The sequence below is a fragment of the Ochotona curzoniae genome, unplaced genomic scaffold (assembly GCF_017591425.1).
Source record: "Ochotona curzoniae isolate NIBS_2020 unplaced genomic scaffold, NIBS_Ocur_1.0 scaffold_1037, whole genome shotgun sequence".
NCBI classification, from domain to species: domain Eukaryota; kingdom Metazoa; phylum Chordata; class Mammalia; order Lagomorpha; family Ochotonidae; genus Ochotona; species Ochotona curzoniae.
Window position 1 is genome coordinate 32,344,636 of NW_024467083.1, and position 23,430 is coordinate 32,368,065.

Here is a 23,430-nt window from a genome sequence, read left to right on the forward strand (position 1 = left end):
TTTATGCCAACTGGGGGTCTTTAATGCCGACGGGGGCTGTGCAGAGGGACCGTGCTGTCAGGTGGGCACCCAGCCGGCCTCTCCCAGCCCCCGCGCCCTCACCCGCCCCCAGCCTCAGTGGACACCTTTACATGGGCGTGTGCCCTGTAGCCCCGGAAGGGCTGAGGCCGGGCCACCTCTGCCTCCCTCCTTCCAACTCCTCACCTTCCTTCACTTCCTCAGACCTTCCTGCTCCCTGCTCCCGCCTCCCGTTCCCTTTGAAGCTTTTCTCCCTTCGCTCTCTCCTTCTTCCTTTCCTCCTCTCCACCAAGCCCTCGTAGGCCCTCAGCCCCCGCGCCCACCGACGTGCAGTGGCCCACCCGGCGTGCGGCGGCGGGGGCGGCCCGCCAGGTGGTCAGCCCAGGGAGCACTTGCTGGTGCCCTTCTTGTCGCTGGGTTTCAGCTCTGTGCCCGGGGACTTGCTGCTGTTTCCCTGCAGGGAGAGGGCGTGGTGGGCACGGGGTGAGTGGCTGGGTGGGCTTGGGGACCACCAGCCCAAGTGGACTCAGTCTCACCAGAAGCCCCAGCTCCACCGCACAGTTTTCACCTCCTATGGGCGCAACCCCTCACTCCTCCCATACATACATGCACCTGCCCCCACCACACACACACACACACACACACACAAGCACACATGCCCCTCACCATGCACACGTGCAGGCACGCACTCACTCAGACACACACACACCCCTTTCTGCCACCACACACAGCACTCACATACACACAAAAAGCGCACATTCCTCCCACCAGACACACACACACAGGTACACACTCAAACACACTCACATGTCCTCTGCCCCACCACGTAAAGCATCCACATACATGGACACACATACACACGTCCCCGCATGTACACACACGTGAACACACCGCGTGCACACACATGCAGCCGCACGCGGCCCAGCAGGACCAACTCACCGATTTGCGGCCTCCAGACTTGAGCAAGATGTCCCGGGCCAGGGAACTGAAGGCCTAAGCAGTGGGATTGGACGGTGAGAACCACCCGCGGGGCCAACACATCCAGCATCCAATACCCCGTCTCCACCTTTCTGCGCAGGCTGGCTCACCTCATCCACGTTCACACTGGATTTGGCGCTTGTCTCGAAAAACCGGATGCCGTGCTCTTGGGCCAGCTGCAGTGGGACAGGCGGAGAGTGGGGAAAGGGCTCGGGCAGGGCAGCCTCCCGCAGGCCCTGCCCGCTGGGCGCTTACCTTGGTGGCCTGCTCCTTGGGCACCTTCCTCTTGGCCTCCATGTCACACTTGTTCCCCAGCAGGAGGCGCTCCACCCCCGCAGAGGCATTCTGGGGGCGAAAGGGTGAGGTGGGTCAAAGCTGGGTACTGCCCGGTCCTCCCCTTGCCTCGGGCCAGCTCCCACCTCTTTGATGCTCTTCATCCAGTTCTGAATATTCTCGAAGGATTTCTCATCAGTGATGTCGTACACTAGGATGATGCCCTGGAGACGGCAAGGCAAACCTCGGCTCATCTTCCCGTTTCAGCTTCCCGCTGCCTGCCAAGTGTCCCGACTTCCCAACAGGGTTCTAACTGCTCTCTTCTCCCCACCACGATCCCGTGCTCGTAAAATCCTCCTCTCCCCTCGTCCACGCACAGGCTTCCTACCATGGCTCCGCGGTAATAGGCAGTAGTGATCGTCTTGAATCGCTCTTGGCCAGCCGTGTCCCTGAAGAAGCGGGTTGCATGGGGGTAGGTTAAAAAGAGCAAATTTTCCAAGGGGAGTATTACGCCCCCAGGTTCATGAATTCGACTTTTGCAAGATGGCCATTTGGCCCGATGGATAAGGTGCCCGAATGGCACATTAGAGTGCCTGGCTTAACTGAATGCCTCCTGCTGTGACTTCCTGTTTTTCATTTTTTTTTTTAACAGTTATTTATTTTTATCAAAAAGGCAGATTTGGGGCCCAGCGTGGTGACCTAGCAACTAAAGTCCTCACCTTGAACATGCCAGGATCCCACATGGGTGCTTGTTCTAATCCCACCAGCTCCACTTCCCATCCAGCTCCCTGCTTGTGGCTTGGGAAAGCAGTCCAGGACAGCCCAAAGCCTAAAGATCCTGCACCTGTGATGGAGACCTGGAGGAAGTTCCTGGTTCCTGGCTTTGGATCGGTGCAGCACCGGCTGTTGTGTTACTTGGAGAGTGACTCATCGGATAGATCTGTCTCTCTGTCTCTCCTCCTCTCTGTATATCTGACTTTGTAATAAAAATAAATAAATTTTAAAAACGGAAAAAGAAAAGGCAGATTTATGGAGAGAGACAGAAAGAGCTTTTTTGTTTTGTTTTGATCATCAACTGATTAATTTTAATAGTTGCACACAGTTTTAATAATTATTTCTGGACCACACCTCTGCCGCTCCCTCTGCCAAAAAATGGATGCATGCATGCTAGTATTCAAATTTATAAACATGATATTGCAAAAGCTGAGGAAGTAAGGAAAGTTTCCAAAACCTTGAGATTGAAAGCAATGCTTCAGGATTTTATTAGTACCTGTTACTAAACTCTATATATTCAATACTTAAAGAAAAAAAGAGGGGGGGCCCAGTGGCGTGGCCTAGAGGCTAAAGTCCTTGCCTTGAACGTGCCAGGATCCCATATGGGCGCTGGTTCTAATCCTGGCTGCTCCACTTCCCATCCAGCTCCCTGCTTGTGGCCTGGGAAAACAGTCAAGGACGGCCCAAAGCTTTGGGACCCTGCACCTGTGTGGGAGACCTGGAAGAGGTTCCTGGTTCCCGGCTTCGGATTGGTACAGCACCAGCCGTTGTGTTCACCTGGGAAGTGAATCATTGGACGGAAGATCTTCCTGCCTCTCCTCCTCTCTGTATATCTGACTTTGTAATAAAAATAAATAAATATTAAAAAAAAAAAAGCAGGGTCCGGAGCGATGGCGTAGTGGTTAAGGTCCTTGCCTTGCACGCCCGGGATCCCATATGGGCGCCAGTTCTAATCCCGGCAGCCCTGCTTCCCTTCCAGCTCCCTGCCTGTGGCCCGGGAAAGCAGTCGAGGACGGCCCAAAGCTTTGGGACCCTGCACCCGCGTGGGAGACCCGGAAGAGGCTCCTGGCTTCGGATCGGCATAGCATTGGCCGTTGTGCTCACTTGGGGAATGAATCATCGGACGGAAGATCTTCCTCTCTGTCTCTCCTCTCTGTATATCCGCCTTTCCAATAAAATAACATAATAAAAATAAATCTTTAAAAAAAAAAAAAAAAGCAGTGCTGGTAGCCAGGGGCTTGTCAGACAGGAAGAGCTTCTACCCACCAGTTCACTCCCCAAGTGGCTAAAACGGCTGGAGCTGAGCCGATTTGAAGTCAGGAGCTTACCTCAGGTCTCCCACACAGGTGCAGGGCCCCAAGGCTTTGGGGTGTCCTTGACTGCTTTCCCTGGCCACAAGCAGGGAACTGGATGGGAAGTGGAGCAGCTGGGACATAAACTGGTGCACATATGGGATCCTGGAGCTTGCAGGTGGAGGATTAGCCAATTGAGTCATCTCTCACACACTCTTCCTTCCTTCCTTTCTTTTTTTTTAAATATCCTTTTAAATATCCGGCTTCCTGATAGACCAGAACCTGGAGCGGGGGTGGGCAGCAGTAATGGTCCAAGGGACAGGGATTCTGCCACCCTGGAGGGGAGCCCCGACGGAGTTCCCAACTCTTGCCTTTGGTCCTTGCTCCTTTGAAGACATCTGGGGAGTGAACCAGCCATGAGAATGCTTCCTAACTCTCGAATTAAAATAATAATAATATTAAAGTTAGAGACACTCATTCTGTAACAGAATGGGACAGGAAGGAGCAAAGCAAGGGACAGCAGGAAAAGGCTCCTTGGGACGGGAGATGGCAGAGACCCGGGAAACAAGACGTCTTGTTTCTCCTTTGCTTTGTCAAAGATTATTTTTTAAAAGCTTTATTTATTTTTATTGGAAAGGCAGATATACAGAGAGGAGGAGAGACAAAGAGGAAGATCTTCTGTCCGATGATTCACTCCCCAAGTGACCGCCAATCCGAATTCAGAAGCTTCTTCTGATTCTCCCACATGGGTGCAGGGTCCCAAGGCTTTGGGCCATCCTTGACTGCTTTCCCAGGCCACAAACAGGGAGCTGGATGGGGAGTTGAGCTACTGGGATTAGAACTGGCGCCCATATGGGATCCTGGCGTATTCAAAGTAAGGACTTTAGCTGCTAGGCCACTGTGTGGGGCCCAAATATATATTTATTTGAAAGGTAGAGTTTCAGAGAGGGAGAAACAGAGAAAGTGAGATCTTCCATCCATTTGTTAACTCCCTAAATGACTAACGGCTAAGGCTGAGCTGATCCAAAGCCAGGAACCAGGAGCTTCTTCTGGGTCTCCCGTGTGGGGCACGGTTCCGAGGCCTTAGGCCTTCCTTGACTGTTTTCCCAGGCCACAGGCAAGGAGCTAGATGGAAAGTGAAACAACTGGGACATGAGCCAGAGTTCAAATGGGATGCTGGTGCCATAGGGTGGAGAATTAGCTTGCTGTACCACTGTGTCAGCCCATTGGGGTGTGTGTATGTGTGTGTTTTACAATAATTAACTAATTATTCTAAAAATAATTAATTAAAGGGTAAAGAGAGGAGATGAAGTGGCTGGCTCCACTAATTACTCCACCTCCCAGCACAGGCATATGGGCACTAGTTTGTGTCCCAGCTGCTCCACTTCCCATCCAGCTTCCTGCTTGTGGCCTGGGAAAGCAGGGGAGGACGCCCCAAAGCCTTGAGACCCTACACCTGCATGGGAGACATGTAGGAAGCTCTTGGCTTGGGATTGGCAGAGTTCTGGCCATTTTAGTATTTGGAGAGTAAACTAGCGGATATAAAATCTGTCTCTCTTTGCAAATCTGTCTTTCCAATAAAAATAAAATAATTTTAAAAAAGGAAGAGGAGAGATGAAGATCTTTCATTCTCTGATTCATTCCCCCAACAACCAGGGTTTGTTGGACAGAAATGGGAGCTGGGAACTCCATGTGTGTTTCTCAGGAGGTGGTATGGGCCAGTCCCTCCAGCTGCCACCTGCTGTCTTCTGGGTGGACAGCAGCAGCAAGCACGTGAGTTGGACCTGGAACCCACGGGCTCTGGGGTGGGCTGCTGTGCCTCCAATACCCACCTCCACAGTGGCTCTGCTCTACCGAACCTGTGCCAGCGCTGGTCCCTTTATGTGTGTGCGTTGTTTGTGCTCCCCCCCCCGCGCATTTATGCACATGTTGCATTTTATGGTCTTCATTTTACAGATGGAAAAATAGGGTTTAGAGAGGTTGGGTAGCTCATGAAAGCTAGGTGGCAGAACTGGGATCTGAGCCCCAGGCAGCTCCTCTCTGTCCCAACCGAATGCTCCTGCCAAGCCCCGTGCCACCGGAACCCCAGCTGGGAGTCACCTTAAGGTAAAGCGTAGAGTGAGCACTGGACTGGGAGTTGGGGCTTCCTTCTACTGCTTGCCCTTTAACTGCTTAGAGCTGGGTGTTCCTGATCCAGCTCCACAGCCGTGGGCTGGCGGGCGAGTTGGTGGGGTTGGGCAGGAGGAAGGAGTCGGGGAGGGGAGAGCGAGAATGAAGCAGGACAGAGGGCAGGGGTCTCAGAGGGGGTAGATGTGCAAGCGCGGGGTCTCCTGGGGCCAAGGAGGAGGTTCTCACTCACCAGACCTGCAGTTTGATCTTCTTGCCGTCGATGTCCACAGTGCGGATCTTAAAGTCGATTCCTGGGGGACAGGAGATGACCATGGAGCGCAGGGGCGTGTGTGAGTGTGTAAAAGCTTGTGACAGGACACAGGACCCAGAGACACAGCCACAACTGAATTCTGCAGGGGGAGGCACTGGCCCTGCAAACTCGCTGGAAGTCCCCAAGTTGGATGTGTCACTTGTGGTTTAAGGACTTGGGGGCGGTAACAGTTCTCAGTTTAGGCTGTGTCCCAACCCTCAAAGCGACTTTGCCATCTCTCTCTCTCTCTCTCTCTCTCCCATTCTGTTTCTTTAGCTTCCTTTATTCTCCGGGTGCCGTACCCAGCCTGGGGCCCTAAGGCTACAGAATCAGGAGGCAGTTCCCTGGCTGCCAGTCTTGGGCGGGCCAGGCTGGGAACCCAGACCGTCAGAGGCGAAAGGCGCTCCCACTTCGCCCTGGCCTTTTGTCGGAGCCGGGCTGCAGACTGGGGCTGTCCGGTGTCCCGGGCCGGCGGAGGAAGGCGGGCACCTCCCCCACGCCTGCCTGCCTGCCGGGCTGGAGGAGGATGAGTCACCAGGCTGACCCCCCACCTTCCTGGCCGAGAATCACCCCCACACTCGGACTCCATTCTTCCCGCTATAAAGCCTGGCTAACCCGAGGGGCGCGCAGAGCCCGGACGCTGTGGGGGGAGTGGGGAAGAGTGTGCCCGCCAGGGGCTGGAGGACGCAGGGGTCGAGGGGAGGGGACTGCGTGCGGAAAGAGGACAGGAGGGGACAGTGTCCCGGGGCCTTGGGGGTCACCCACAGGTCTCCCGGGGGCCCACCCCGAAGGACGTTCCGGGCAGCAGGGGTGCCCGGTGGGCTCACCGATGGTGGAGATGTAGGTGCTGTTGAAGCTGTCCTCGGCGAAGCGGATGATCAGACACGTCTTGCCCACCCCCGAGTCCCCGATCAGCAGCAACTTGAAGAGGTGGTCGTAGGCTTTGGCCATGGCGGACGCTGGGGGCGCCGGGGGCAGGGCCGGCCAAGGGGGGCGGGACCGCACGGGTGGGCCGACGGGGCGGGGGGACCGCCGGCCGGCGCCCACAGGCCAGGAGCAAGTTTTCCTCGCGGGCGGCCCAGGGCTCCGGGAGCCGAGTGGAGGCGGCGCGGCGCCGGCTCCGCCCCCCGTCGGCCGGCCCGGGCGGGCTCGGGGCGGGCCCGGAGCCCAGCAGGGCCCGCCGCTGCCTTCCCTTTGCCCGGCCGGGCTGGAGGGCACCGAGGCTGCACCCGAGGGGCCTGGACAAGGGGCGTGACCCTGCGGGCTCGGGGCGTGGGGCGTGGGGCGTGGGGCAGGGGCAGGGGCAGGGGCAGGTGGGGATGGCCCTGGGCATGGAGCGGGAGCACCGAGCCCACGGCGGTCCCGAGCCCTCGGTTCTGCAAAGCGCAACTCCCTTTGAAAAAAGCGGGTCTGCCCTGAGGGCCCGGTCACTCGCTGAGTCCGTCTGCCCCCTGGCGGGAGGGAGCGGGAGTGAAAGCCCGCACTCTCAGGGAGCGCCAGAGGACTGAACAAGTCATTGTTTTTAATTAATTAATTTTTAAGATTTTTTTTTTTTTTTTGGAAAGGAGATGCACAGAGAACAGGGACTGAAAAATTTTCCATCCTCTGGTTCACTTCCCAAATGGCCGCAGTGGTTGAAGCTGAGCCCATCCAAAGCCAGGAGCCAGGAACTTCCTCCAGGTCTCCCAAGAGGGTACAGGGTCCCAAGGCTTTGGTTCATCCTCCACTGCTTTCCCAGGCCACAAGCAGGGAGCTGGATGGGAAGTGGAGCAGCTGGGATACGAACCAATGCCCATATGTGATGCTGGTACTTAAAGGAAGAGGATTAGCCAGTTGAACCATGGCATCAGCCCCACAACATGTAATTCTTCACAGTTTTTTTTTTCCAAGAAAAAAATGCATTGGAAAGGCAGGATGCCAGAGACAGAATTTTCATCTATTGATTTGTTCTTTACATGGTGTTCACAGCTGGGCCGAGGCCTGGCAGAGCCAGGAGGCCTGGACTCCACACTCACCTCCACTTTATGTAGAGATTTATTTATTTGAAAGGAAGATACTCAGGGGAAAGAGGAGATGCAGAGTATCATCTGTTGGTTTACTCCCCAAAAGGCCTCAAGGGAAGGGCTGGTCTGGTCTAAAGCTGGGAGCCTGAAACTTCCTCTCCATCTCCCTTCCTCTGGCTGGCACCCCTTCTGAGTTTTTTGTTTTGTTTTGTTTTGTTTTGTTTTGTTTTAATTCTTTTAATTTTTTAAAAAATAATCTTACTTAGTTGATTAGGGTACAAAGGATCAAGGGCTACAGGGAAGTGGGTAATACCATTGTTTCCACACTAATATCATCATTTTCCCCCTGTATCTGGGATCAGGGGAGAAACAAAGGGAAAAGCCCCACCCAGTCTCCCTCCCATCCCAGGTCCCCAATGTGAGGCACGCTCCGAGGGTCCTGCTCAAGCAGTTTTAATAGTTCAACAGTTCTGAATTGCTGCCAATCTTGCCATTCCAAGCATGATGAAATCTCTTCAGAATCCACTGGCTGACATAGTCTCTTCATGGTTGGGGTTCTGAGATCAGCAGTTCAGTTGGAGGGATCTCCAAAGAAACTTCGTCTGAAGTGATCCCAGACCTGATTCTTACGTGTGCTTGCCAGCACAGGCTCTGGCACTGTCTGTCGCCCCAATCATCTTATGCCCATGCTGGTCATTGCAATTGCTGGGTCAGTTCTGTTTCCAGCCCTGTCTTCCACGCGAACCGATGGATGTTGTAGTCTAGCCCGATCCTGCCGACTTCATACTCGGCCATCATGCAAAACAGTGGGAACTGCAGCCTACTGGGGGCGACTCCCCATAACCCGCACCAGGCCTACTCCGTGCCCTGGCTCCGATGTTTGCCAGTATGTACCACAGACTTGTTCAGTCTGTCCCACATTCCATTCAGCTCTCATACATGTCAATGAGCATTGAAGCCTAGTTCAACCCAACCAGCTCCATTATCCAGTCCACATACATGCTGGTGGGTGCCTTTCTGTCTAACCACCTTGCCCCAGCCTGGTTTTCGTGCTCTCCAGTGGGAGTGGTAACCCAAGAGGGAAGTGCCCACTGTTTCCCTCCTAGCCCACTCCCAATTCTGGATCATGCACTTTCCTGATGATTCTATAGTTTAAGTTGACAGGCTAGCCCCCAGTGCCAGCATCTGCTATCTGATGCTGCGGCAAAGCCCAACCAACCCTCACCCATTCTGATTTATGCTTGCACCAGTAGGGACAGTCAACCAAGCCTGGCTCTTCCCTGATCTGGCTTACATGAGGCCCACAGGTGTTGTAACCCTGCCTGGTCTGGTCTGCTCCTATCTCAACTCATGCTCTTCAGTGGGTGAGGTGTTCCAGCAGGGGGGCCCTCCACATTCCCCCTACCAGCATTAACCCCTCCCTGGTTCCTACTAGCGCTATGTCCCAGTCTGGCATGGCCCACCTCACCGTGGCATTTGCTAGTGGATGCTGTAGCCTGGCCCAGCCAGGCCCACCCCAAATTGCAGCTGGTGAGGGTTACAGTCTAGCCCAGCCCAGAGTGTACCCTATCTCAGCTGTAATGTGTATTGGTATGTGTTGTGACCATATCTGGCCCGACCCACATTGTTCTGGTGCTCAGATTCTCCAATGGCTGATGCGAACTGGTTCAGCCTGGTCTGCCCCTGACCTGTGCCAAATGTGTGCCGGTGGGTGTCTTTCCCTGGCCTGGTCTGGGATGCTCCTTATCATGCCTCTTGTGCTCACCTGCAGGGACTGTGTCCTGCCAGAGGAGTTGCCCAGGCTCCTCCATTAGAACCTCTCCCAATGCCAGATTTCATGCATATTGGTGGGTCTGGGAACCAACCTTACTCGGTCCACCTTCTGTCCTGGCAGGAACAGTGGCTTTTCCTGACTGGCCTTCAACCCATTCTGGTTCTTACTGTTGAATGTTTCAGCCCAGCCAAAGCTCGTCCATACCCACATACAGCTCACACATGGCTCAGTAGGGGCAAAGATCTAGCCTAGTCCATCCTACATCTACTCTGGCCCTCCAGAGCAAGAGACGGTGCTGGAATCTAGCCTGGCTTGGTGCATCGAGCCCCAGTCCATACTCCAGCCCCGACCCATGCCAAATATATGCCGGTGGGTATCTTTCTCTGGCCTTGTCTGGGTTGTTCCCTATCATGGTTCCTGCACTCACCTGCAGGGACTGTGCCCTGACAAAGGAGTTTCCCAAGCCCTTCCATCAGAACCTCTCCCTATGCCAGATCTTGCGAGTACTTGTGGGTCCATGGGTCAGCCCTCCTTGCTGGCCTTCAACCTATTCCGGTTCTTATTGTTGGATGTTTCATACCCAGACACTGCTCACACATGGCTCAGTAGGGGAAAAGACCTAGCCTAGTCTGTCCTACATTTACCCAGGTTCTCCAGAGCACCAGATGGTGCTGGCATCTAGCCCGGTTAGGTGTGCCCAACCCCAGTTCACACTGTGCCAAGGGAGATTGCAGCCATATCCAGACCAGAATGCAGCCCCCACTCTGGCCCCTGCACTCTCCCTTGGGAATCCCAACCCAGCAAGGGTGGATTCTCACAGCTCCCCAGCCGAGTCTATTCCCAGCCTTAGATTATACGTGTGCTACTGGCTGCTCTGACCCAGTGGGCTTAGTCTCTCACCTGTCTCAGCCTTTGCCTTCGATGCTGTGGCATAGTATCCCTGCCTTATGCAGACCAGTCGGTGTAAGAGCCTAGCTCAGCATGACCTGTGCTCCATCCTGATTTCTGTTCTTCCTTGTGAGTTGAGGTATGCTTGGCCCTGCCAAGTCCACCCCCTTCCAGTTGCAGCTCGGCCCACCCCACATCCCATTTTAGGATGCACTTTTGGGTGCTGCTGCCTTGACCTGCCCGTAATCGATGGCAGGTGCCATGGTCACACTAGCTCAGCCCATCACCACCCCAGCTTGCAAGCTAACCAGCGGGATTTGATCCTGCCAAGTGTGACCCATCCACTGTTCCATCACCTAGTCAGGTACTGTTACCTAGCCCTGCGAGACATGCCCCATCCATAGCTGTGGTGTGGACTGGTGTATGGCAGTCAGTGATGCTCTATGCTAACAGCCCATCTCAGGATTCCCATTTAGGCTGGTGAATCAATGTGGCCCAAACAGATCTTATCGACTCTTGCCTCCAAACCACCAGGTATCAGTCCCCAAGCTTGCCAGAAAGTTCTGTGACCCTGTTGCTGGGAATCACCCAGAATTCATCTCTCACCTACACTAAAACTGGCCTTATTCCTGGGTGTCCCTAGGCAGCAATTACATATCATAAAAACCCCAGAGCTCGCCGCCGGGCGGCCAGCATGCACAGCCTCGTGCAAAGCTTAGGACTCGGTCACTGCCTTTTGGCACAGACTGTGGCTGGAGTCCACAGCAATTGGGTGTGGCCTGGCTGGGGCACCCACCTCAGCCGCCACTCTGCAGGGAGCTGCTTTTGCCCCAACCCCATGGCCGAACCCTGCCCAAACTCCTCCTGCCACAAGATGTTAGCAGTAGGGCCCACTTCTGAACTCTTAATGAACAGTTAGTTAAGCTTCCATAGGCAGTGCCAACATCATTATGGGCAGCAGTTCATGTCCTAGCTGCTCTACTTCCCATCCAGCTCCCTGCTTGTGGCCTGGGAAAGCAGTGGAGGGTGGTCCAAAACCTTGGGATGCTGCACCCACATGGGAGACCTGGAAGAAGCTCCTGGCTCCTGGCTTCAGATCAGTTCAGCTCTGATTATTGCAGCCACTTGGAGAATGATTCAGCACACAGGAATTTTTCTGTCTCTCCTTCTCTCTATAATTCTGTCTTTCCAATAAATAAGTAAATAAATCCTTTTTAAAACATTTTTAAAGATTTACATGTTTTTATTGAAAAGGTAGATATACAGAGAGGAGGAGAGACTGAGAGGAACATCTTCTGTCTGATGGTTCACTCCCCAAGTGACTGCAACGGCTGGAGCTGAGCCAATCCGAAGTCAGCAACCTGGAGCCTCTTCTAAGTCTCCTATGTAGGTGCAGGGTCCCAATGATTTGGGCTGTCCTCAACTGCTTTCCCAGGCCACAAGCATGGAGATGGATAAGAAGTGGAACCACTGAGATTTGAACCTACATCCATATAGGATCCAGGCATATTTAATGCGAGGACTGCAGCTGTTACACTATCGTGCCTGGCCCAATAAATCCTTCTTTAAACAAGTCAATAAAAATAAGTACATTTAAAAAACAATTTATTTATTTTTATTGGAAAGTCAGATTTACAGAGAGGAGGGATATTGAGAGAATGATCTTCCATCCATTGATTCACTCCCCAAGTGGCTGCAACAGCCAGAGCTGAGCTGATCCGAAGCCGGGAACCAGAAGCCTCATCCGGGTCTCCCACGTAGGTGCCAGTTCCAAAGCTTTGGGCCATCGTTGACTACTTTCCCAGGCCACAAGCAGGGAGCTGGATGGTAATTGGAGCAACTGGGACATGAGCTGTCACCCACATGGGACTCTGGGCATGCAAAGTGATTTAGCCACTAGGCTATCTTTTCGGGCCCCAACAAATAATTAAAAAAAAAAAAAAAAGATTTATTGTGCCCAGCACGTTAGTGTAGTGGTTTAAGTCCTCGCCTTGAATGTGCGCCCAGGATCCCATATGGGCATCGGTTCTAATCCCGGCAGCCCCGCTTCCCTTCCAGCTCCCTGCCTGTGGCCTGGGAAAGCAGTCGAGGATGGCCCAAAGCTTTGGGACCCTGCACCCGCGTGGGAGACCCGGAAGAGGCTCCTGGCTTCGGATTGGCATAGCATCGGCCCGTTGCGCTTACTTGGGGAGTGAATCATTGGACGGAGGATCTTCCTCTCTGTCTCTCTTCTCTGTATATCCGTCTTTCCAATAAAAAAATAATAATAAAAATAAATCTTTAAAAACAATGTTTTTTAAAAAAAATTTATTTACTTATTTTTTGTAGAGGAAGAATTACAGAGGCGAGGAGATACAGAAAGATTCCTGTCTGCTGAATCAGTTCCAGCTATTGCTGCCACTTGGGGAGTGAATCAGCAGATTGAAGATCTTCCTGTCTCTCCTCCTCTGTATATTTGACTTTCCAATAAAAAGTGAATAAATCTTAAAAAAAAATTTAAATTTTCAATAGAAAGGCAGAGTTATGGAGAGCAGAGGCAGAGAGAGATCTTTCGTCTCCTGGTTTACTCCCCTAATGACCCCAGTGGCTGTGGCTGGAGCTGGGAAGCTAGGAGCCAGGACCTGCTTCTTCACGTTCCCAGGGTGCAGGGGACCACCGAGGGTGCAGGTTTGCAGGAAGCTGGCATGGGCGATGAAATCACATTGCCTGACAGGAACCCCAACCTGTGATGCAGGCTTCGCAAGCGGCGTGTTTTTTTTTTCTCCGCATAAATGAATTTATTTGGAAGTTTGAGTTACAGACATAGGAAGAGACTCAAAGAGATCTTCCATCGCAGGTCCAGTCCCCAAATGGTGACAGGCGCTTCATCCCAAGCTACCTGGGCAGTCCTCCATTGCTCTTCCCAGGCGTGTCAGCAGCGAGCTGGATTGGAAGTGGAGTAGCCAGGACTTGAGCCGAGACTCATATGGGATGCAGATGCTTCCAGCAGAGGCTTAATCCGCTGCGCCACACGCTGGCCCTCCATCGGTGTTGCACCCAACATCCATCCTCGACTATGGTCCAAAAGCGTGTTCTCCCCTTGAGCGTTCAACGATTTCAAGCTTCATTTAACCACGCGTCGTCTCTAGGTAGTGACGCTCTCTCCAGACCCTCCAAACATGGCGTGCTCTCCCAGCCTCCCTTGCAAACGTGCAGAGAGCAGGACCTTCCCAACATGGCGGCAAAAGGGCGAGCGCGTCACTTCCCGAGGGCCGCCGTATATAAGGAGCAGGATTTCCGCTTTCGCTCCTTTCCGGCGGTGACGAGCTCCCCACGCGAACATGCCTGTGAGTTCCTGGGTGCGGGTTTGGGCGCTTGGGGCTGCAGGCTCGCCCTCCGCGCCGCCCTCCGCCCTCGCTCGCTCCCCGCACCGCTCAGGACTTTGGTGCGCCCGGGCCCCGCGGCCCCGACCCCGACCCCGGCCGCCCGCCTGCTCGGGAGCGCGGAGCGAGAAGATGGCGGCCCGGCTGGCGCAGCGCGGGGGGCGGCGGGGGGCGCGTCCTGCGGCCGGGGACGGGGGGCTGTGTCTGAGTCCTTGCCCTCGTTCCCCTTAGCTCGCCAAGGATCTCCTGCATCCCTCTCCAGAGGAGGAGAAGAGGAAACACAAGAAGAAACGCCTGGTGCAGAGCCCCAATTCCTACTTCATGGACGTCAAGTGCCCAGGTGAGTGGGTGAGTGTGTGTGTGTGCGTGCATGTCTGTGTTGTGGGGTGGGACGTCGCCCCTGACGCAGCCCAGCAGGTGTCAGGTCTTACCCTTTGTCAAAGTGGACTGAAGGGACTTAGAATGTAGAACGGTCTGTCAGAATCCCCCGTAGAGACGTTGTTTGTGTTGGAAACGCGGGTTTGGGTTGGCATGTACAGTGGTAATCCGGAGAGGAGGAAGGAAAAAAAAAGGCATATTTCTTGACGTTTCTCCTCTCTAGGATGCTACAAAATCACCACGGTTTTTAGCCACGCACAGACGGTCGTTTTGTGTGTCGGCTGCTCCACTGTCCTCTGCCAGCCCACGGGAGGCAAAGCGAGGCTTACAGAAGGTGAGTGGCTTCATGGGTCAGCCTGCGGACAAGCGGGGCCGGGTGGCATGTCGGGAGAGGGGTGGAATTCTGTTTACGATTTTCCTACAAGCAGTTAGTCAGGAACCAGGTGTTGGTCTCCACAGTGGTAGGAGTGGGCTCAGGGTAATGAGAGCTTGAGTGGCAGGTGGGGTGGGTTTCTGGGGGGAGGAGGTGGTGGGCTGCATCCCTGACTCTGTGAATGGTCTCTGCTTGCAGGATGTTCCTTCCGAAGGAAGCAGCACTAAGGGCACCCTGAATCAAGATGAATGGGAGACCTTCCCAATAAACACATTTTGGATACATCCCGCTGTGTGGTCTTGTTTAACTGCTTAGGAAGGTCCTGCCTTGAGTGTGCAGGGACAGCCAGATAAGTGGAATGCTAGTCTCTGGGGGCAAGTAAGTGATGGAGTTATTATAGCACAGTCCACCTGGGACATGTTTTGGTCACCTAAGTTCACTGAGTGCATCATAGTATATCAAAGGGATACTATGTTGATGTTTGTTTTCTTAGTATTGAGAACTGACAGCACTTCCAACACAACTCAGCAACACAGTTTTAATTTAAAAAAACACGGGGACTGGGGACCTTAAACAACATAGGGGCCTCGCTTCACTGGGGAGCTTGCTCTAGGCACCTGGCAGGCAAGGGCTAGAGCTCTGCTCCCTAGGGTGAAGGGGGCTGGGCCCAGCCCGGGTTAGTGCCTCCTGCTCCACAGCCAGTGTTGTAGCCGCCTCTGGGCCAGCGGGGGTTGTTGGTTCATGAAGGGAGGGGAGCATGTAGAAAGGTAAGAACCTGGAAGTAAGCAAGAAAGAGGATGCAGGGCTGAGTAAATGTTTCTGACCCGTGCAGAGATGAGGATGGTGGTAGCTCCTTACCTGGCTGGGGTGTTCCGAGAGTGGGTACGTAAACCACTGGGACCGCCTGCAGCTTGTTGAGGAAGGCGTTGTATGCTGGAAAGTTAAAGCAGGGGTCACCCAGAGGCCTGGCTGATGGCCACTGGAAGGCTTTGCAAAGCTACATCAGCACTACAGTGAGACTTAAGTGTTTGTATAAAAAGGAACACCATGAGGTGAACTGAGCTGGCCCCTGGGTTGGAGCTCTGGATTCAGTCAGCTGCAAATTGGGACTGTGTTGTGTGGGCATGAGGAGCACCCATCTTGAATGTGTATACAGGCTTTAATTCCCTGAGCAACATAGTGTGCTTTCATTGGGTTACAAAGTCTGCATGGTACCAGTGAGACTGGTGTGGGTTATGTGTAAGCACTGCTGCATTATTGGGAAGGGATTTGAGTATTTGGGTTTTACTGCTGTGTAGAGGTCCTTGAACCAATCTGTGGGTACCAAGGGACGCTCCCATCAGCTGGTCATTTCCCCTAGTACCTGATGTGGACTGGCCTGTGACATCCCCAGGTCAAGTATGGACCCCAGGTGTGCTAATGTAGGCAGCAGCTGTCAAATGCTGGGCTGCAGTTTAGTAGTATACTATTACAGGAAGTTTCCATTTATCTCAGTTTAGCCTCCCTCCTAGTTTTTCACTAAGACTGAGGAAAACTGCAGGTGTTGGTAATAGTAGTGTTGTGTACATCATCCCTAAGTATAAATGTGGACAAAACTAGATGTTAGGTTTGGCAGTGAACACCATTTCTGAAGTATCTCACTGTGATGACACACCCAGTGGGTTGAGGACCTGGAGTTGCCCAGGTCAGGTGGTTTCAGCTACTGTTGCTAATTAGGTGTAATCACAGCCTGCAGTAAAATGAAGGTGGTTTCCTAGTCAAAGTCCATGGTGCTGAGGGCTTCTTACCTAGAAAGACGAAAGCTGTTGATGCCAACATCGCAAAGAGGGTAAAGAAAAGGATCTGGTAAGAGCCCAGGAGCCTCTTGATGACACCAGCGTCTTCGCATTGTCCTGTGTTGGCCGGAAGGAAGGAAACGAGACACTCAGCACGCCAGGACTTGTGATCACAGCAGCACATGCACTGGGAACTCTTCCCTCTTAGAGAATTGGTTTGACAATGAGAATTTGAGAACAGAGACCAGTGTCAACTGTCCTTGGCTCCTCCCTGTCTTTCTGGCTCCTCCCTGTCTCCTGAGTAGTAAAATTTCTCCCAGTCCCTGAACCTGTTAGGCTTCCCGAGCCTTAAGTCCTGCACCACCTTAACAATGCTTTCTGGCTTTTCTGTGCTTTGATCCCTTTCATTTTGCAGACCTGTGACAATGCGTGCTGAGTTAGTAATTCTCTATTTTTATGCTGGTTCACTCCCCAAGTAGCTGCAGTGGCCCCAGTTGAGCCAATCCAAAGCCAGGAGCCAGGCGTTGCTTTGGGTCTCCCTCGCAGGTGTAGGATCCCGAGGCTTCTTGGGGCAGCTTGTACTGTTTTCCCAGGCCACAGGCAGGGAGCTGGAAGGGAAGTAGAATATCTGGGACACAAAAATGTGCCCATATGTGATCCTGGTGAGTGCAAGGCGAGGACTTTAGCCACTAGGCTACTGTGTTGGGCTTGAGCAGTGGTCTAAACCCAGGGGGTCCTGAACCGCAGGTTAGCACTTTTTGGGGGCCTCTCATTTATTTACTGATAGAACTTGTGCTTTTGAAACATTGGGTCATTTTAAATTCTAGAATTTGTGATTCTAATCCCTCTAGATTGAGTCTGCACAAACGAGTAGATAGTATTGGTCTTATTTCTGGTTTATTTCACTTAACATACTTGTGAACTCTTAACTGGTGCTAACTTGGCTTTTAATTGACGTCTTCACACTGTTTACAGCCGGCTTCACTGAGGAATGTGAGGATGCTTGAAGGAGTGACTGATCCCTCAGCTTCCCCATTCAGACCTTTGTTGGGCAGAGTGCAAATAAAACTTTGCATGGCGTGTTTATTTCTAACATTCTTGTCTGTACTTGTACATTGTGATATAATTCCTGTCTTCCCCAATCTGCCTTTTTTAAAAGTGTTTTTAAAATTTGTTTTTATTGGCAAGAAAGATATACAGAGAGGAAGAGAGACAGATCTTTGATCTGTTAATTCACTCCCCAAGTGACCACAATGGCCAGAGCTTAGCCAATCTGAAGCCAGGAACCCAGATCTTCCAGGTCTCCCGCGCAGGTGCAGGGTCCCAAAGCTTTGGGCCGTCCTTGACTGCTTTCCCGGGCCACAGGCAGGGAGCTGGAAGGGAAGCGGGGCTGCCGGGATTAGAACCGGCTCCCATATGGGATCCTGGCATGCTCAAGGCGAGGATTTTAGTCACTAGGCTATTGCACCGGGCCTAGACTTTCCATTTTTGGTCAAATTTCTGTAATATGTTCCTATCATGTCCAAATGCAGATTTCTAAATTAGGGGCCCAGAGCAATTCTAAGTTAGCTAATCCTCCCCCTTCAAACTCCTGGATCCCATGTGGGCACCCACTGGTTCGTGTCCAGGCTGTTCCACTTACCCTCCATTGCTAATGGCATGGGAAAGCAGTGGAGGATGGCCTGAAGCTTTGGGGATCTTGCACCCTTGTAGAAAACTTGGAAGAGGCTCCTGGCTCATGGCTTTAGATCAGCTCAGCTCTAGTAATTGCAGCCATTGGGGAGTGAACCAACATATGGTAGATCTTTGTCTCTCTCTGTAAATCTATTTCTAATAAAAATCCATAAATTCATTTTTTCTTTTTTAAGATTTATGAATTTTGGGACCTGGCGCCGTGGCCTAGTGGCTAAAAAGTCCTTGCTTTAAAAAAAAATATCCTTGCCTTAAAAAGAAAGTGCTTGCCTTTTGCCTTACAGGCACTGGGATCCCATATGGGCACTGGTTCTAATCCTGGCAGCTCCATTTCACATCCAGCTCCCTGCTTGTGGCCCGGGAAAGCAGTTGAGAACGGCCCCAAGTCTTGGGACCCTGCACCCATGTGGGAGACCCGGGAGAGGCTCCTAGCTCTGGCTGTTGCTATTGCTTCAGGAATGATTGGTTGTACAGAAGATTTTTCTCTCTGTCTCTCCTCTCTGCATGTATCTGACTTTCCAATAAAAATAAGTAAATCTTAAATTTTACGGATTTTTATTGGAAAGATTTACAGAAAGAAGAGATCTTTCATACACTGGTTCACTGCACGTGGCTGCAGTGGCCGGAGCCAAGTCGATCTGACGTGGCCTCTACAAGAGCTGAGCTGACCAGGAGCCAGGAACTTCTGGGTCTCCCACGTGGTGAAGGTCCCAAGGCTTTGGGCCATTCTCTGATGTCTTCCCAGGCCACAAGCAGGGAAGATGGATGCAAAGTGGAGCAGCTGGGACACGAACTGACGCCTATAGTGGATCCCAGCCTGTGCACGGATTTAGCCACCAAGCCATTGTATCAAAATATATAAATCTTTAAATTTTTTTTTCTAGAAAATGATTTCTAATGTAGATAATGCTTGGAATCAGTTTTCAGAAATTAACTCATTCCAGAGTTTTCAACATTTGTCCACGGACTACTGGGAAGAGTTGCTAAAACTTAAAGATTATGGTTATCAGGAAGTTTAAAAATCAGATAAACTGGGCCCAGCGCGGTGGCGCAAGTGGTTAAGGTCCTCACCTTGCACGCCCGGGATCCCATATGGGCGCCGGTCCTAATCCCGGCAGCCCCGCTTCCCTTCCAGCTCCCTGCCTGTGGCCCGGGAAAGCAGTCGAGGACGGCCCAAAGGCTTTGGGACCCTGCACCCGCGTGGCTTCGGATCGGCATAGCATCGGCCGTTGCGCTCACTTGGGGAGTGAATCATGGGACGGAAGATCTTCCTCTCTGTCTCTCCTCTCTGTATATCCGTCTTTCCAATGAAAAAATAATAAAAATAAATCTTTTAAAAAAAAATCAGATAAACTGTTTACAAAGGTGACAAAAGGTAGTGTTAAACTGATGTATAATGTTTAGTGTTAAGTATAACATCTAGTTATGAAAGCTACTTGCAGGTTATGCTTCGGGTAGGTTTGGAGGTTACACTACATGAGCTAGTGTGCGTCATCTCAGTCGGGTGGCTAAATGTTTCCCCGGAACACAATGATTGCATTCTCTCTTCTTTCCCCCTTTGGCTGCTCACCTGCGCCAGGCTTCTCAGCCACCACTCTCACCAGCACAGCCTCACTCTGACTGGTGAGCACACAGGAAAGGTTGATGAAAACGGGTGACGCCATCTGCTGGAAGGAGCTGAAGTTGACTACTCTTACAGAGTAGATGGCCAGGCCAGGCATGAGGGGAGAGTGGCCAGAGACCGCTAGAGCTGGGCTGCTGGGGGAGACCTTGGGGAAAAAGCAAGAACACTGGTTTGAGAGAAGAATCTGTTCCATTTTCAGACAGTATAGGAATTTTCAAGGTATAGATTTTTAGCTAGCCAGCAAGTTTTTAACCTCTTTTTAATGTATTAAAAGAGAACCAGGGAAGAAAATGAGCTGTGTGAATAAGGTGACTTCAGGAAAAGTATAAACGAGTTGTAAAGGCTGTTACAGTCAGCATGGGGGTTAGGCTCTGGAAGCCCAGCTGGCATGGGAAAAGGGAAAGGCTTTCTACCTGATTTAAGAATATGTTCTGGTGATTTATATTAGGAACTGATTTTCCTTTGGATAAGAATGGAAAATCCCTACTTTCAAATTCCCAATCTGTTCTGTTTTGGTTCATTCCTTCACATACCTCAAGCTTCTCCAGAACTCGGTCCACTCCCACGACTCTTATCTCCCCGAGGTTTTGGTAGTGGCTGAGAACCAGTTCAGACTGGTTGATGTAAAAGGCTGGGATTAAAGGAATGAGGATTCTTTGCATTCCGTTCCTGCTGCGTTGGCTGAGCAGTGTGGCCCACCCGTAGACCGAGGTGTCTGCCCCACTGAGGGCCTGGAGCAGCTCCTGGGACTGTGGCCGAGCTTTGATGAGGCACACATACACCCCTGGGGAGAGAAAAAGGGAAATGCTGGGCAGGAAGGTTCAGGGGTTCCACTAAACTGACTGAATCTTATGCGTAGGGAGGGAAAGGGTGACAGATAAATTCAGCCAGAGGAAATAGGAACTCGGTGTTGAGTATTAAGTGTCAGCACACTGTAGACCCTTGTGGGGAGAATACAAACAAAAGCAAACCCACAGTGGAACTTAGTTGCTTGAGAATAAACAATATTGCACATGATGGCAATTCAGGAGTGAGGCTAATAGAACAAAGTCCACATTGGGAAAGGGTTTTGAGGGTTAAACACCTCCACACTACCTGATGTCCTTACAGGTTTGTTTATTTTTTTATTTGGAAGGCAGAATGACAGATCTTGTTATGTTGGTTCACTCCAAAAACACTAGCTGGGGCTGGGCCAGGCAGGATCCAGGACAAGAGCCAGGAATTCTTCTGGGGTCTCCTACATGTGTTGCAAAGACCAAGGACTTGAGCTTCCTAGGCTGAAGCACATTGACACACTGACAGCAAGCTGGATGGGAAGTGGAGGTGGGACTGAATCCCAAGCACTCCTGGGCTGCTGGCATCTCAAGTAGTGGCGTAACTTGCTGTGCCACATCTGTCCTGTCTTTAAGTCCAACTCATCCTTTGGATTGTCTGACATCTGTTGTCAGATGTACATCGGTGTAGCTGCAGCACTGCCTTAGCCGCTTCACCAGCCTTCCCGTTCTTACAGGATACACTCACTGGATACCTAAAAACTATCTTTTCTGAAAGAGATTTTAGAATTTTGACTACATTTTAAAGGTACATATATATTTTTTTAAAGATTATTTTTTTATTGGGAAGGCAGATATACAGAGAGAAAGATCTTCTGTTCGATGGTTCACTCCCTAAGCGACCACAACAGCTGGTGCTGAGCCAATCTGAAGCCAGGAGCCAGGAGCTCCGCCGGGATCCCGGTGCGTTCAAGGTGAGGACATTAACCTCTACGCTATCGCACTGGGCCCAAAGATACATATTAACGTCCCCTAGTTCACTCCCCAAATGCCTGCAAAAGCCAGGGCTGGACCAGGCTGAAGCCCAGAACCAGGAACTCCAACTGGGTCTCCCATGTGAATGGCAGCCATCTGCTGCCTCCCAGGGCATGAAACAGGAACATGGATCAGAAGCAGAGGAGCTGGGACTCAAGCCACACACTCCAGCATGGGATGTATGGGTCCCAGGTTACATGTGAACTGCTGTGCCCAATGCTTGCTCCTTTGGACTAATTTTTGTGAAAACAACAGAAATCAGAAACTCCAGGGCTCTGTGTTCCCTGGAATACACTGTTCTCTTGGCATCTGGCATGCTGCTGGTCATGCTACACACGTCATTTTTGTTTCTGCCGCTCTAGCATGCCATGTTTATGTCTTCATGCTCACCTCTGTACATTAACAAAGTTAAGGTCTCTACTCTCTCCTTGTAACTCTGGCGCCTGTCCTGGTAGCCCATGTGGCGTTCAGCCGTTCTTAGAGCGAGTCTGCCTTTGCTGCTTCTTCACTGCCTACCCCGGTCGTGCTGCCTGGCTCTCCCACTGTGTAGCCACACCCTAGGTCTGCCTTGTACTGGATCTCAATCTTCCTCTTTTGAGATAATTTTCTGTAAGTTAATTTAACTGAATTTACAGGAAATTATCTCAGTGTCAGCCTATTTCTTGTTTGTACTTCTTAGTATTATTCTGGAATAATCCTTCAGTTCAGAAACATGCAATCACTCCTACATACCAGGATTTTTTAAAAAAATGAATTATACACACCCCAGACCCTCTTAGACAAAATGGGACTGACAAAAATATAGAAAGACACTAAGCATATTAGGAGGTATGTATTAGCAGTCTGTTGAATGTCTTGAAAAGAAATGTTGATTGGGAAAGATTCCAGAGTTTCACACTTGTATCAGATGAAAAGGCAAGCAGAGCCACAGTCCAATAAGAAACAGTTCTGACGAGGAAGGCAGAGAGAATCCAGATTCAGCTGGTGGAACCTACCTTTCTCCATGCTGAAATATGAGTGAACATGGAAGACCTTGCTTGCTGGAATGTCTAGCAAAGTGTTACTAAATTGTACGTGGCACACCAGGAGGGTCTCTGGGAGAAGGACCTTTGTAATGGCCAAGGCCTGATGGGGTGTACAGGCTCCTAAGAGGCAGAAAGGAGACAAACAGCTTTGTCATTGACAAGCATGTGTAAAAGAAGAAACCATTATGGGGAAGCAATTTGATATCACAGCAAACAAAGGTGGTTATTTCTGGCTGCTTTGCTCAGCTCAGCAGCAGTCAATGAGGGAAAAAAAAAAAGTGAAACCATTGCCTTTGCCAATTTTTGAAAGTCTACAGTGGGACTTCATTATCGATAAATAGGATATGTGTGCATGCGTTCATGTGTGCATGTGTGTGCATTTGAGATTTATTTGTAAAGCTCAACAGAGAAGGGGAGAGGTAGCTACAAATCCCATCATCTGGTTCACTCCCCAGATGGCTGCAGTGGCCAAGCCTGGGGTCAGGCCAGAGTCCAGAGCTTCTTCCAGGTCTCCAGTGTGGGTACAGGAGCCCAAGCTCTTGAGTCATCTGCTGATGCTTTCCCAGGCACATTAGCAGGGAGCAGGATTGAAGTGTAGCAACTGGGAATTAGGCCTATGTCCATGTGGAATGCCAGTGTCCCAAGGGACACCCCAAGCTGCTCTGCCATGCCACCAGCCACAGGTGATGTCTTTTTTCCAAATAATTTTGTGATTCACCAGTGAGAGTAAGATTACAGGGAAGTTGAAATACTATGAAGAATAAAGCAATACAGGTATGAGTTGCTTTTAAGTCTAGGAAGATCTTGTTCGTACAGCCAGTGTATAGTTCAAGCCAAAGGTCTCCAGAATTTCATCCCAGTGTTGGTGCCTGTTTTAACAGGGGCTCTGACACATGGTTGGGCCGGCTCACTGGGTGCCATTCTAGATAGGCTGCACAGGAACTGTACCCTGTTCCCACATCTTGCCCTGCACT

General features: G+C 51.5%; 3 protein-coding genes across 4 annotated transcripts in view; 1 reads left to right on the top strand and 2 right to left on the bottom strand.

The window, feature by feature from the left end:
* On the bottom strand, positions 1–6,772 carry RAB13 (RAB13, member RAS oncogene family). The gene is made up of 8 exons (XM_040998568.1): positions 6,582–6,772; positions 5,695–5,755; positions 1,658–1,718; positions 1,416–1,493; positions 1,252–1,341; positions 1,107–1,172; positions 958–1,011; positions 1–472 (listed from the first exon to the last, which is right to left on the bottom strand). Exons 1-8 carry the CDS (start codon positions 6,703–6,705, stop codon positions 395–397), a joined length of 612 nt encoding a protein of 203 aa, XP_040854502.1. The 5' UTR covers positions 6,706–6,772; the 3' UTR covers positions 1–394.
* A 6,916-nt stretch (positions 6,773–13,688) lies between these two features.
* Positions 13,689–14,816, top strand: RPS27 (ribosomal protein S27). Its single transcript, XM_040998547.1, has 4 exons — positions 13,689–13,745; positions 14,013–14,121; positions 14,383–14,493; positions 14,731–14,816. Exons 1-4 carry the CDS (start codon positions 13,740–13,742, stop codon positions 14,757–14,759), a joined length of 255 nt encoding a protein of 84 aa, XP_040854481.1. The 5' UTR covers positions 13,689–13,739; the 3' UTR covers positions 14,760–14,816.
* Positions 14,817–15,209: 393 nt separating this feature from the next.
* Positions 15,210–23,430, bottom strand: part of NUP210L (nucleoporin 210 like) — a 107,256-nt gene continuing 99,035 nt past the window's right edge. The window contains exons 35-40 of one of the 2 annotated variants that reach the window (XM_040998939.1): positions 22,427–22,576; positions 20,157–20,407; positions 19,570–19,768; positions 16,320–16,424; positions 15,391–15,465; positions 15,210–15,307 (exon numbers count right to left, since the gene is read on the bottom strand). In XM_040998939.1, the coding sequence (XP_040854873.1) occupies positions 15,210–15,307; positions 15,391–15,465; positions 16,320–16,424; positions 19,570–19,768; positions 20,157–20,407; positions 22,427–22,576 (878 nt within the window). The remainder of the gene's footprint in view (positions 15,308–15,390; positions 15,466–16,319; positions 16,425–19,569; positions 19,769–20,156; positions 20,408–22,426; positions 22,577–23,430) is intronic. The other variant, XM_040998940.1, reaches the window with a different exon arrangement.